This window comes from Punica granatum, chromosome 2, assembly GCF_007655135.1.
Source record: "Punica granatum isolate Tunisia-2019 chromosome 2, ASM765513v2, whole genome shotgun sequence".
NCBI classification, from domain to species: domain Eukaryota; kingdom Viridiplantae; phylum Streptophyta; class Magnoliopsida; order Myrtales; family Lythraceae; genus Punica; species Punica granatum.
This window is the reverse complement of record NC_045128.1, coordinates 36,409,013-36,423,985: the sequence shown is the minus strand read 5'-3', so window position 1 is coordinate 36,423,985 and position 14,973 is coordinate 36,409,013. Positions and strand designations below refer to the sequence as shown.

Genomic DNA, 14,973 nt, shown 5'->3' with positions numbered 1-14,973 from the left:
TATGAATAAAGATTTTGCATTAATTAGGAATTCTAGCTTGTTTTATGAGATTGTTGCTACAAGAATTCACCAATCAACATACCATAATTCTAATTTGAGTACATTTGCAAATGAATGTAGAGACTATAGAGAGAGAAGGAAGGGGGGAGAGAGAGAGAGACCTTGGCTAGCCTCGCTATCAGCTTTTCTTTCCTACTTATCTCCTTAATTTGTTATCTCGTCAAGGTCGTCCAACGATAAGAAAACTTCGTCTAGGCACGAGAGATCTGTCCCATCGCCGTCGCCAGCATCGCCATCGCCATCACGTTCGTGGACCCGGCACAAAACCCATTTGCTATAATCCTATGAAAAACATTCAAAAGCGTCAATTACAACAGTAACATAATTAGTGAAAATTTTAAAACATGAGAATTAAGCTATTATGCAACTGTATAATTATCAAAAAGGGGTTTGGCATAGATACAGACCGTCCTCGTATTCCCTTTTCTTTTAGATGATGAACGACCACCACTGCTGGTGCTCGGGCCACCACCGCTGAAGAGGCGGTACTCATGCATGATCCAGTTGGTCTTCATACCTCCCGGAGCCTCCCCAACGTAGAAAACAAAGTACTTCTTCATTCCAACTCTCTCGTTTGCGCTAGTGACAATTGGCTCGTCGACTCCTAATGGCTTCCAATACCCGTTATCGGTTACCCGGTCTTGTGTCCTCCGGCTAAAGTAGTACCACTTGTTGCCCTCAGCCAAAGCTTTTCCTGAGAGTATCAATAAAGTTCCATGTAGACAAACTCGTGAGACTTAAGTTTTCTCTTAATCTTTATTCATGCACGAATACATATACATGTATAGTTAATGTAATTATTCATCAAAAAATATATAGAGTTAATTTCAACATTCTAGGAATTAATGTGACACATTCGTGCAAGCTCGAATATGAATCGGGAAGTCCGAATAGAGTGATTCATAACGCGTCGTAATTCCAAACATGCATGTATATTGAAATTTCAAGTTTGAAACTTATCCATTCGAGAAATGATAACACCGAGCATATATATAGAGCTAAACAGACGCCTCAACAAATAACAAGATGCAATACTTTCAAAGCAGTCCATGCAAAAGATTGCAAGCTTACAACACATGCAGGCGCCTTCGCAACAAATCGAGGGAAAGCTCAAAAGTGATTGTAGATGTACCTTCGAGTTCCCATGGATCATATGGATACAAATCGAGATCCGGGATGACATCGGGATGGCAGGGCAAGAGGGCGGCCTTGCGATGGAGGAAGTGGACAACAAGCTCTTCATCAGTTGGGTAGAACCGGAAACCGGGAGGCAAGTTCACATTGTTATCTCCCATACTTATAAAACTCTATTGGAAGAACTCTAACTGGGGTATTCCAACAAGGCAACCACACATCTGTATAATGTCCAAATAGAATGTGTATATATCAAGACGTACTGAATTGAAATGATCGAGGGAGGTGGGATCGATGGAGGGTATATGGAAGAATAGATATAGTGATCTAGAAGTAACGTTATATGGTAATTTATAGTGTGGGAGAGGGAGAAGGAAGAGACGTGAGGTGGAAGGTGGTGGGAGTTGATCACATCATACGATTGATTGGGGGAAAGGAAGGAAGGATTGTTTGTTGAGGAGTTCTTATTTTTTTGAGTGCTTTGATTGTGTAAGGGGTGGTGTGTGCATGTGAGAGAGAAAGAGGTGGGGAGAGAGAGAGAGAGAGTTGGGTGCAGCTTCCATGGCGGCGGCTAAACGAAATCGTTTTGATGCTTCCGATTAACGGGATCTATTAGCATTGGAGGGAGATTCAAAGGTTTCCTTTTTATCCCATTTATTTCCTTTTTTTTATATATGTGCTCTTTACCTTGTGATATCTCGATATGATATATGAATTAATGTATTTTTTTCTTCGCGATCTAAACTAATCATTTACAGTTGTACGACTGTTCGGACTGTACATATTTCACACATTAAATTATGTACATATTGCAGATCTGAGTGAATTACTTATAGTTGGAATTCAACCTCATATGCTAGAAAAATGAACAACTCCTTATTTCCATGGTAATCAAGCAAACCTATATGCATGCTTACTTCACACATACATATGGCATATGTCCTCATCCTTTGTTCATTATGATATATGATATAATTGATCCATGAAAATGCTCCTTCTTTTTTTTTTTCCCTTTTAGTAAGTGTTCCAAGAATTAGTACTTTCACAAGTTGCTGCCAAACCTCATGTAAATGCTGAGAGAGATATATACACCAAGTTAACCAAATCATTCATGAAACTCTCAGTACCAGAATTTACTAATGAATTTATTATTGAATATTAATCATATGTAGCGCTTTCTTTTTTGTTTTATACCAATGCAAAATCTCTCGAAGTTACTTCTAAAAAAAATAGTAGTATGCACGTATATTTGTAGTTTGGATGGGCTGGGAAGGAGAAAGATCTGATTAATGAGCTGATGATGTCAATTAGCATTATAACTAGTAACCTTATTCATGAGTAATAATCAAAAGGGGAGGGGGGGTAAAACAAATTGGATGAATAGCATACTTCATGCTTATATCATCCACATGCTATGCATCCACGTGGCAAGAAACATGGAAATGGGTTTGGTCGTGGACCATATTTCAACTTGGGGGTGACGTGGGGCCCCTACATCCTTGGAGTGTGCCTAAAACACTTAATAGCATAGCAAAAAAAAATTATCATGATGATGATTTGTGTTTTCTCCCTCTCTATATTATTATATGGCCGCACATCCTCACAAAATTTGATGATCTACTACTCTTCCTTCCTTCCTTCCTTCCCTATATGCATCTTATAATGTCAACCCCCCCTGTCACTGCAATCAATGGTTTTTGACTGTTGAAAGCTATTCATATAGGTAGCTAGTTCTCTTTCTTTCTTTCTTTATTTTTAACACACATTTTTATCGCTAAAATAAGGTTTAAAAATAGACATTGCACCAATATAATTAGGTCTAATTGAAATGCCGCAACCGGTCGCTATAAGAATTACGATCCAAGATCCTCTAGGCTTTATTGCTCATTACATGCGGAAGATATGATCGAGCTCAACAGTTACAAATAATAATATGATCACCGGCATTCATTGATGAGTTTTTACCTGTTAGATAGCTATTTAGCGAATTGAAGATAAATTTTACGTTCTTTGACAACTACTCGTGTATATTCCTTAGGAGGTTATTTCACCAGTATTGAAACGAGAAGTAATTCTAAGTTTCATCTGAAATGTTCGGTTCGGTTGTATGTATCTCAAATAAATAATATGAACATCTAGAAAGATTTTTGTTAGTATTGAAACATAGAAAATAAGTTGTTCATGTCATGGAGATTTATATATGTGTGGTTTTTTTTATTTTTAAGAAAAAAAAGACACATTATTATGATGAATAGTGTTAGTTTAAGTTAATGGATCGAGAGGAGTTCATGCAATGAAAGAATATAGAGACGAGTCGTGTAGGATTGAGCAAGTTGTATATGCGCAATCTGCTCCCGAAGATAATAATTAGGTTTACTAATGACATGATTAATTAGTGTTTATCCATTATAATTATCCACTTGCATCCACATATCAACTTGAACAAATTGTTCTATTTGCATTGAATAATAGATTCGAGAGCAGCTTAACTAAATTGACCGGCCCCATTCCCATGGAATCGAGATCTTTTCTTGAAAAGGAAATCTCTCCCAATGTATCTGTCGATTCCAATTTTGGCGGCGGATAAACTGAACCAATCACAGCACAAGGAAAAGGAAAAGGAAAAGTTAATTGTATCTGATTTAAAATCCATATTCATATCAAAGAGGGTATAGCGCAGTAGTACACGCATTCACATGTTGACATAGATGTCACAGGTTCGATACTTAGTGGGACTACTCATGCAACTTTATTAGTTATTTAGGATTTATCTTTCATTATACTAGGCATTTGGCCTCCCTTATAATCGAAAAAAAATTCATATTCCGGCCAAATGGCCTCAGAACGCTCGGTTTTGAGTGAAATTTTCTCAATTTTTTGAGTTTTTAAAATTTTAAATTAGTTATAAAATAATCAAAAATCTTCAGAAGTTAGTTTTGTTTATAATATTCAATTTAAAAAAAAACTGAAAATATGTTAAAATATTTTGGATACTACAGTGATTTCTAATTGAAGGTTATAAATCTTTATTAAAAAAAATTGAATATTACGGTGATCTCCTATTGAAACCAATAAACATTAAAATAAGTGTATATATATATATATACACGAATAACTATATAATTTTTCTGATTGTAAATTACGATTTATATGAATATCAATATATTTTTATTTACTTTAATGTTTAAAATAAGCACATATATATAATCCAGTTGACCAAATGAACAAAAAAAAAACACGTTTTATCTAGTGTAACGCACAAGTTTCACGTAACATGTGAAGATTAGATGGGCTTAAGCAATTTAATATTAATAATTTTTGTTTCCCTTTTTTAGTCTTTATAGAGAAATTATGATTTTAGGATATTCAAGTTGACGTGGGCTTGAAGTGGCTTATAGAAGTGGGATGAGATATTTGTCAGTCACTGCCCAAAGTGATGTGATGAGTTGAGATGATCCAATTGAGGATTTAAATTGGAATTTGATGATCACGAAGACGACGGAGTGTCCGATCCGATCGATCCCAGGCTTCTCTTACGAACCAATCGCAGCCACTAATTCCACATTTTCGTAAAGGATAAGATTTCCGGTTTTTACCATTAAAAGTCATATGGATGATCCATTTGTCATTCGTGTTTTTCCGTATTTTTCCTTTTTCTGGAAAAACGCACTCTGACAAACATAGTTGGGGTAAGGGAATTATGATAAAGCTTCTCGACGTTGACACTAATCCGCGACACATTCACAACACGAATAGATTCCAATTGCAGTAGAAGCGGTACGAGACATTACTCATCACACGACAAGTTTCTATGTATATACATAAATGTTTGTCCCTCAAAGTCGATATTTGACATAGATCAGAAAATCATAACTTAAAAAGATCATTTTCATCATTGTGAGGTAAAAAAACTGAACATTTCTCATCATATAAGTGCCAAGAGATGAGACAAACAACGTGAAATTGCACTTCCAACTTATCCATGGCAAATGTTTATAAGCTGACATATACATATATATATATATATATATGTATGTATGTATTTGTGTAATAGGGTTGAAGTGGGGAAAGGGTCATTGGATTGGATGGACCCAATGGTGGTGGGATGGGGATGCTTTCTGAAGCCATTTGACTGCACAAAAACTCACCTTTGTCTCCCCACTGTTGCCCTAACTTTTTACCTAACGACATGTGGAAATAACAACAAATAGGAAAAAGGAGGAAGAAGAAGTGTGGAGTGGATGAATCTATATCTCTATAGCCTAGGGAAAGCAACAGCATCCAAAGTCCAATAATAGAAATCGAGCAAGCCCGACAAAGTGAAAAACTAGAGAGAGAGAGAGAGAGAGAGAGAGAGAGAGAGAGATCATCGAAATGACGGGGAAAGCATGCTTTGCGACACTCCAATCCCGGTGTTTGGTTCACTCTCTGTGGACCAAATTTAAGCAGAGCAGTGTTCGCCGAAGCATGTGACCTTTCGGATTTCATGAGGGCATAAGAGTGACGAGTTCAAATCAAATGAGACAAAAGCCTTCATCGATTTTCTAGAGCAAGAGCAAATCACATGGATCTTATCTATTGTAATCGAAGCTACACCTTTCAGTTTCCAAAGCATAATGGTTCTTTAAGCAAACTTTCTTCTCTTCGGGGCAGGAAGCTCGATGTTATTTGTTTGAAACTTCCGTGGACTCACTATATATACTGTATATAGCGTGGGAGGAACGCAAGGATTTATTAAATGCAAAGCTTATCTCCAGCGGCTATAACTCGGAAGATTTTTGCAGATGTGAAGGCGAAACTCTATGTTTACCCCTGATTCTCTCACAAAATTATAAATGCTATCATAGTCAGTCACATGTTTAACCCTCCTGATATTGCCCATAGCTAATTAGTTTTTGGTAGTTTTGTTAACGTTGTGTTGGGTAAATGGCCTCTTGATGTATATACATTTTGATCAATGAAAGTCTCTACCATTTATCCAAAAAAAACAAACTTTCACTTCTCAAAGCATAACGATGCATTGTGCCAACCCTAATTATCATTCTCTCCAGTTCTAATATGACTATACGCACTAATGATTCATTGCTATCCTTGACAATAAGGATAAGATCAAAACCTGATAGGATTAAGGGGATCGGGATTTTCTTCGGTCGAGGATCCCTGTAAACGATGTCATTAGCAGGCATCACTATAGATACTGTCATTCATAAAAGCGTAATACCTAGTAGTGAAGCATGATGCTTCGGTTTCAATCTTTCTACATCGAGACTCCCAACATGCAACGGCTGCCAAACAAAAAGACAAAAACAGACGAGCAACAGGACAAGCAACAAAAAATGAAGCCAAAAACAGGGGCCCTGATCGTGCTCCACGAGTGATTTCATTATCTCAGGATGATGTATCAACCTACAAAGGACAATGGAAAGGTACACATGATATACAGTACATAGACTTATCTGGTCAGAGTACATAGGCTTATCTGGTCCATAAGATAGCGTTCTTTCCATGTGGTGTGGCTTAGGCAGAGCTCGGAATCATTGGTTTCAGACAAAGCTGATTGTGTACCTGTCTGAATTTCTCTTTCAGCCTCTTAATCTGCATATTGAAGAGCAAGTGAGATAAACAGAAAAAATACATTATGCTTCACGTAAAGTTCGATTTACTTCTTCTCCTTTCCCCTTTCACTTTCCCTTTGGTTTCTCTCCCTCAGAGATGAAAATGAAAGAAATGATTTACCCGCTTCAGCTCGACTTCTGTATCACGTTTTTTCTGCCCCAATGAATGCCGCAGGTTAGTGATATCGAAGACAGTGTCCAAGTCATCTTCAAATGCAGACTCTAGGTCTTCTCGAAGTAGCGTTGGAAGCTTGTCTATTACAGGCATTAGCAGAAAGCAGTTGAACTGCAAACACAGAGCCGCAACTACTATAAAACTTGAAAGGCAACAAAGAGCAAAACTATACTGTTATATAACGAATTTCTTGACAAGGGAGTTTTATTTGCTGTGACATGTACAGGGATTTTGAAAATAGCCTATGTGCATGCAAAGGATAAAACTTAAAAGAAAAGAAAAAAAAAATTGCCTTTTTAGCCCGAAGAAATTGTATAAATTTTTTTGAGGAAACTCATATCAGCTCATTTCCCTACTCCTTAGGGTCAATGCAAAGATTAAATATAAGCTAAATACTGAATTGAGTAACTATTATTAGTCCGGGAAATCCAATTTAGTAGTGTAGATACAAACCTTCAACTCCGCAGAAGTCAAGAAATACTCCCTTATGCCATGAAATATCTGTTGCACCAGGGCATACACGATTCTTTCTGAAGAAGGGGCAAGCCTCCGATTCCAAAGGGTATTATCTAGAAGGTCAGCAAGCCTTGTTTCTGTCGTATGAATAAAGGTATTCGAGTCATTGCTTGAAGCCAAATGGCTAAGTTTGACATCTCCCCTGGGCTTCACTTCTGGCTTCTCATTAGGAACTGACCCTACTGTTGTGGACTCCAGAGGACCACTCCCAGGAGATTGTTCTGTTCCACCAAACGAGTCCAAGAATTGCCTCAGCCCAGCCCGATTCTGAAATGAGATTTCAAGATTCCGTAGTTACAGCCGGGTAGTCAATTCAGTAAAATCACAGTTCATTTGTCGTATTTTACCAAAGCTAAGCACACAGAGAAGCAACTTGCATAATACTTTAGCATAAAATCAACTAGATTTATCAGATTTATAATTTACCTTATTGTGGAGAGACCAGGTCACGTAACGGGTAGTACTGACTAGGTCTTCCATACATCTGACAGAAAAAATCACAGGTAGAAAAATAATTATTTAAATGAGCAAAAGAAAAAATCTGAGAAGCATGGACAATGAACAGCTTCAAGTGAACTGAGAGAGTGAAAAATTTTTACTTTTCTCGACAAGCTCTTTCAGTAGATTCTGCAAAATTGTTGTAAGCCGAAGCAACACGCCTGAGGAATACCTCGTGACCACTTAAGTATTCACCATCTTTCTGTCCAAGCCAAGGCCAAGAGACCCAAAAGCAAATTTAAAATAAGGTAAGACAAATTAATAGCTTGTTTCGTTTTAGAATAAAAATTTTACCCTAGTCAACTCAACTCTATTCTTCCACAAATTCAACATTACAATCATTACTGTTTTGTCTTTTTCTTTCTTTTAACAATAATATCTCACTCATATTTTTTTAACCATTTTTATAATCAATTTTTAATAATAAATTTTCTATCTACTTTACATTTATATATACATATATATATATATATATATATATGCTCACACATCCATATACTTTTCAACATTTGTAATAATTATTTTTTTTGTCTTTTCTTATTCCCCGAGGGAGTATAGATCAAAGGAACCTTTGCTTTGAATAGCCATTCAAGTGTATACCTGCAGCAGATAGACTGAGATTGGAAGGAGCCTCTTCAGAATGTATAACAGCCTGGAACCTAACTGCACAAGCAAAAGAGAAGTGAACTGTCTGATTAAGATTAAAAACTGAAGTCGGTTGAACTATATCTCCTTTCAGTTTCTGCAGATCAGCATACAAACAATCCAGAACTCAACCAATTACCTGGTGAAGAAATGGTTCAAATGTATCACGAGCCTTTGCAACAGCAATTACACAAGCAGTTCTGATTCAGCAGACGAACAAATCTATTTTGAGTCACAGAGGAAACCATAGAGTACAAATCTGTCATAAGAGATGGATCATGCTAGAGAAACACTCGCTACCTTGAGTAATTGGTACCATCATGAATGTCTTCAACTCCGCAAGCATTGACAATTTCTTCTCGACTAATTGGTGGGCATTTCATCCCTCCAACGACAAAACGAAATTCAGCCATTGCCCGATGATACTGTGCTCCCCCATAGAGACGCATCCCAGCATTCTGAGCACAGGCAGAAGCACTTCTACTGTTTCAATTATGCTTTCTATATATCTTTATGTCTACATCGTTTATCTTCTTTTTTATCTTAATAAATGCAATTGTTTGAGATAGATTTAAGAATAAGTCAGCGATAACTTAGCGGAACTGATTTCCATTAGAATCATTACTAAAAAAGTTAGTCAAAGTTTAAATTTGTTCAGATTGGAAGACATAATAAGAACCTTTCGAAGCTTACAGGGATTAACTTTTGGGGAAACTGCAGACCATCAATACCAACAAATGCTCCACCATTAGTTCTCTCCTCTTGTAGAGTTTCACCTGCAACGATAACCAAAAGACCATAACAAGTTAACACAATTTGTGCAGCTGAAAAATATACATGTTCATAGTGAGTGAATGAAGCGATTGGATGTAGTACTCTTTCCACATGACCCAACAGATTGACAAAGATACTGATAGAAAACGACACGATCAATTACAATATATCCACATGCAATCATTTTTCAAGGCACAAGTATGGAACTAACCAAATTTATCTGGAGGAGCAACAACTGTTCCTTTAAGCAGAAGCGATAACTGAAAAATGGAAAAGGATAAAGTAAGAGAAAGAGAGTACACACAGGGTACTGCAGGCATGAACAATCAGTAGTTGAAACACTGAAAGAAGCAGTTCTAGAGCTTGACAATGTTTTCTTTTCTCTCTTGCTGAAGAACTCTTTCTAATAGATTGAAATTAAATTAGAACATCGGCTTCAGCAATTGGCCGAGTTCATACAAGCACCTTGGTCAAGAACAGATCATCAAAGGTTCTTCCTTTCTCTTTCAACTTCGCCTCATCCAGAGTACTGCAACATAGTAAAACACATTACAAAAACTGAAATCGATATGAAGTACATAAAAATGACCATAAGATATATTGCCGCTATGTCTGCTCAATTTATGCCTCTTTCACAGAGAGTTGAACGAACCATGGTTTCAAAAAGTGGAACTAAATACTTGCCTGAGTTCCTGATTGATTTCATTCAACTTTCTTGTCGCAGAACGATGCTCCTTTTCAAGTAGTGGAATTATCAACGGAACATTGTCCATGTACCTACCAAGTGCCAAGCATATATATCCTAAATTAGTTCCATGCACAACGTCTTGTCAAGCAAACAAAGGTTGCTAGTGCTTTTAGGTTTTGGTTTAGGTTTACCTCTTCTGAAGCAACTCTTCCAAAAATAATCTTAACTTGCTCACCCCTATACGACTTCTTTCTTGTTTGGTGAGTTTACGCCCCAATTTCTCCTCCAGAGAGGCTATATCTTCCATCTCTCTCAATGATATAGCCTAAAATTAATAATTGAAGTATCAGCTAGTGGACATAAATACATTTTTTTAACAAGCAGGCCTTGCTGACGTCTATATCTGTCATGCAAAACTCATTTATTATTACTAAAATGCCTATTTCAATAAGGGTATTCAATCCGGCTGCTACTGCTACCAAAATATACAGAGACTTGCCAGTTTAGTCAAACCAAAAGCAATTATTTCTTGGTTTGGTGCTGAAAACATTTAGAGGCTCATGGATTTCCTTCACTGAAGCAAGTTAATGGTGTATATATGGCTGCACAACTACATCGCATCAACTTTTCTATTCTGCCCTACTTAGGCGATCAACCTTTTCTATTCTTCTCAGTCATCGTCTCTTTTGCTTGGAACATAAACAATGAAAAGGAAAGACCAACAGGAGTTAGTAAGCAAGATAAACCTTTTTAAACTCATCGTTGGACTGGTAGACTGATTCATGTCCAGGACCAACTCTCCCTGAAGGAACAGAGGTGAAGAAGGGAGAGTCACCCAATATGAAGCCGTCAAGAGTACAGGCCGGTGGCGAGAGAAAAACTTCAACATCTGATGACCTTGCAAACTGGGGTATTTTTGTATCTAGCTTAGTTGAAACAACAACAGTCCTTGAAAGCTCGGGATCAATCTGCACATCAGCAGACTCAATTAAAGATTGATATGTATTCATGAACATAAGTATCTGTCTGTTAGCGCATTTTCAGCAAATTGGGGAACCGGCAAAAATCCCTAGAACAAAATATAAGTATAAATCAAATGGTAAAGCCAAAGGTAAGCAAATCACATGCGATACAATGAGGGTTAACATTGACATACTTGCATTACCACCCTTCTCGTGGTAGCATTGCTCCAGTCACTGCAGTCTTCGAGGCACAGAATGATGAACTCTTTGTGCTGCATTTTAGCCCGAACCAGAGATTCAACAGCACGAGCTTGGCTCTACCAAAATGAGACATCACATATCAACCAGACATGCTGTACAATGGCAGTGATGAAATGAGGTCTTGCAAGCAAGTGGTCTTCACCTGCAAGGCTCGATTTTTTCGACCAGGAGCCGGAGCAATGAGCCCCGGAGTGTCGATTATCGTCAAGTTGGGGCAGTACTTGTACTCCACTTTGACGATGATTTCCTTAGCTGAGAACTGACAAGGCTCACGCTCCAACCTCATATTCTCAGCTTCAATGTACGCCTACAGAAGAGAAGCATGGCTTATAGTGATCACATTTACAGCAATCAGGAGAGATCAGATCAGGGGATAGATAAGGGAAACTGATCGGGGAAGTGACCTGAATTTCCTGAAGGGACATGAGACGCGCAAGGGAGGAGGGGTCGGACTCGGAGAGGAGGGAGCAGAGGGGGAGCTCGCAATTGGGGTCGTACTTCATGTGGAGGGTGATGGGCCGGCGGGTCTTGGTCCCGCCCCCGACGTGGTTGAACTGGAAGCCCATGAGGGCCTCCACGAGGGCGCTCTTGCCGTCGGTCTGGTGGCCCACCACCAGCACCGCCGGCGCGTCGAACGGCGTCTCGAACTCCTGAGCCAGCCCGTGCAGCTCGTTGTACGCCTCGTACAGCCGCCACTGCTCCGCCCTGCCGTAGTCTTCGTCCTCCATTGCAGCACCAGCTGCCATCAGTGAACTGTGCACAAGCGTGAGACTGCGAGAGGCTTTTCCCTCCCTTTCCCCTATTATCTATCGACTATCGTTATTTTTCTTTTTTTCTTTTTTTTTTTAAATTTTTGTCCCGGTTCCTTTTTTTGACGTGGGCCGTGTGAATTGAACCGGTTGAAAATGGATCCCACGCGTAATCTAATGGCCATCGTGGGCTCCTATGCGGATAATATATGGTGACGGACTATATGGGCAGGAGTTGATATACATCATGTGCGCGCATGTCACCGTTTCCGGAGTGCGAAAATCTGAATCATCGGCTTTGCTTATCGCAAACATAGATGATTCTCGTCATTTGGGCCTGTTGATTTCTGAGCGAAAGCGTTCCAATACTATTTTAGCAACCAATTCACGTCGAGTTATTCGATGCAAGGACGTGAGCGTATCGTAATTATTATGAGAAGAAAAATAAATAAAATAATATAATTTCGATACATAAGAGCTTTGAATTTTCAATGCTTATTCCAACAAATAATTTTTTTTCGTAAGGGACAAGTAATTTTACATAATTAGCCCATGTTGGAGAAGTTTATTAGCCCTGTTGGATTGAACAAAACCAACGTTGACTGGAATACGGAACTCTACTGGGTCTTCTCTCTCCGTGGAAAGAAACTTGACGTTATTTGTCTCAAACTTCTCTGTACTCACTACATCTATTGCATTTGTAAGGAGAAGAACGCCAGGATCCACCGAAAGCAAGTCTCGTCTTCAACAGTTATCATACGAAGGATCCTCTCGGATGTGCAAACAAAGTTATCCGTTCTTCCCCAATTCTCATGCAAAATCGTACACTCTACCATTGTGAGGCGTATGTTTCACCATTTTGATACTACGCTTAGCTGATTTGAGGGTAACTTTTGGGTATTTTCAGTTTTACTGCTCTGTACAGGGGTAAATGGTATTGATCTCTGATATAAATTCCTTTTGTTATCAATGAAGTTTCACCATTTACCCAAAAAATAATTTTACATAATCAATTAAAAAGAATTTTCACATATTTATACTTAAAATTTCAGCAATTAAAAATAATTACTGATATTTTAAGTTTAAACAAAGACAACCTTATTATAACATTCCGGTTCCTCGACATTACTTATTCCAAGGAATAACAATGTCAGCGTTCGGACCGTCTTCCCTGAATCCAATGACGGCATCCTTTGTTACGTGCCACCTGCAATAGTGCTTGCACCTGTCCATGTTGTCCCTTCTGTCCCTGTAAATGTCAAATACGAAGTGCCCGCCAGACCATGACACCCCGCAAAAGAACAACGTCCTCCCCCATATGTTAGGCGTGAATGAGAGCTCGTACTTTTGGCCTGGCCCGATCACGTGCACCCCAAGGTCATTATTCTTCGATTTACAGTGGATCTGGAAGGTTGCACCATTAGGCAAATAGTTAAAAATATCGACCTTAGCCTTACGCCTTGTGAAGGAAAAACCCGTCGCTTCCGGCCAAACCACCAGACACCCTACAAGTACTAAAAGGAAAGAATTCATATTCATCAAACTCATGCTTGCCAGATTCCGTCTCTTTGGCCACCCTCTCTCTTTTTTGCAGTGTTATCAGAACCGGACCGGATGATGAACCGGAAGGGGTACGGGGTCATGGGTTTATGGGTCCAACCGGGGGTTCGATGGGTCGGACCGCTCGTTTATTTAAAATAAAATAAATATTCATATTATTAAAAAAATTATGATAATTAAGATAAAAGTATGATGATTTTAAAGAAATATAACAATAGTATAAGAAAGTATCTATATTTAATATTTCTTACTTCAAAATAAATATTTTATTTTAATAAGTACTTAAAAGTAGAGTTAAAAGAACAAAAAAGTGGTGGTGGCTTGGTTGGTAGTATGCTAATATGAAAAGCAAGAGGTCATGAGTTCAAATCCTTACACAACCAACCAATTTTTACATTAAATAGGAAACCCATAAAAACCCATAGAACCGGCCGGTTTAATGAAATTTTGCTTAAAACCGGCCGGTTCAATGGGTCCGGCGGTTCAAAGCTGCCATTTCGGTTTTTAGGCGAACCGGACCGGACTTGGTGCCGGTTCCCGGTCCGACCGGTCGAACCGGCCGGTCCGGTCCGGTTCTGATAACAATGCTTTTTTGTTCTTTTTTCTTTTTTTAATACAAATCGGAGCCAAAGCTCAAGAATCTGGCCACTCCCTCTTTGATTGATTCTCCAAAGAAAATAGGAGTTTGCTTAAATGGTACCTCTCGAAACTACATATTTAGATTTTTCCAAATAACTATTGTACTTGATCTATAAATCCGGATTTACCATATTTAGATCTTACATTTTTCTAATGGATTGGAACATACATATACAAGTCATTACGACTACTTCGGCAGCTAATGGTTTGGATTTGGATGAAGATACCAACTTATTCGTTAAACCCTCTTGAAACTTTGCCAGCATGCATTACTTATTTAGATTTTACCAGCTTTTTTCTATTTTTAGTGAATAGTATGAGTTTCATTCATAACCACTATAAACATCTACCATCAAACATAACAAAAGAATGAAAATTAAGATTCGATCTAAAACTTTTAAGTTGTCCTAGATCATGTGGTTTGACGGTTACGATCACGAGGGATTCAAGTACATTTCCATTCCATGAAATAATTAGAGAGGAGCTTAATAATGTCGGGGAAAAAAACGATAGTCCTAATTTCCTAAGGGGCAGTGTTTTAGTTGTTCCAATCCTTTTTCGACACCAACTTTGTTTAGGGCTGAAACGTAAGGCCAAAAGTACAGCAGCTGCTTCTGCGACTAAGGATTGGGCAGTACTTACACTCCACTTTGATGATGATTTCCTTGGCTGAGATCTGACAGGGCTCACGCTCTTC

The 14,973-nt window shown here is 38.3% G+C and overlaps 2 protein-coding genes across 3 annotated transcripts; both read right to left on the bottom strand.

Moving 5' to 3' along the window:
- Positions 1-1,717, bottom strand: LOC116194533 (NAC domain-containing protein 104). The gene is made up of 3 exons (XM_031523352.1): positions 1,193-1,717; positions 468-754; positions 1-342 (listed from the first exon to the last, which is right to left on the bottom strand). Exons 1-3 carry the CDS (start codon positions 1,353-1,355, stop codon positions 205-207), a joined length of 588 nt encoding a protein of 195 aa, XP_031379212.1. The 5' UTR covers positions 1,356-1,717; the 3' UTR covers positions 1-204.
- Positions 1,718-6,351: 4,634 nt separating this feature from the next.
- Positions 6,352-12,137, bottom strand: LOC116197173 (dynamin-like protein ARC5). Of its 2 annotated transcripts, XM_031527231.1 has the most exons (18): positions 11,733-12,137; positions 11,471-11,635; positions 11,262-11,384; positions 10,852-11,073; positions 10,297-10,430; positions 10,102-10,194; positions 9,883-9,946; positions 9,629-9,677; positions 9,337-9,419; positions 8,944-9,101; positions 8,783-8,843; positions 8,599-8,661; positions 8,100-8,200; positions 7,927-7,984; positions 7,438-7,767; positions 6,931-7,095; positions 6,760-6,789; positions 6,352-6,600 (listed from the first exon to the last, which is right to left on the bottom strand). In XM_031527231.1, exons 1-18 carry the CDS (start codon positions 12,072-12,074, stop codon positions 6,583-6,585), a joined length of 2,259 nt encoding a protein of 752 aa, XP_031383091.1. In that variant the 5' UTR covers positions 12,075-12,137; the 3' UTR covers positions 6,352-6,582. The 2 variants fall into 2 exon arrangements, with proteins under 2 accessions (XP_031383091.1, XP_031383090.1); XM_031527230.1 differs by having other exon boundaries at positions 6,352-6,789; positions 11,733-12,136.
- Between the last annotated feature and the right edge of the window lie 2,836 nt (positions 12,138-14,973).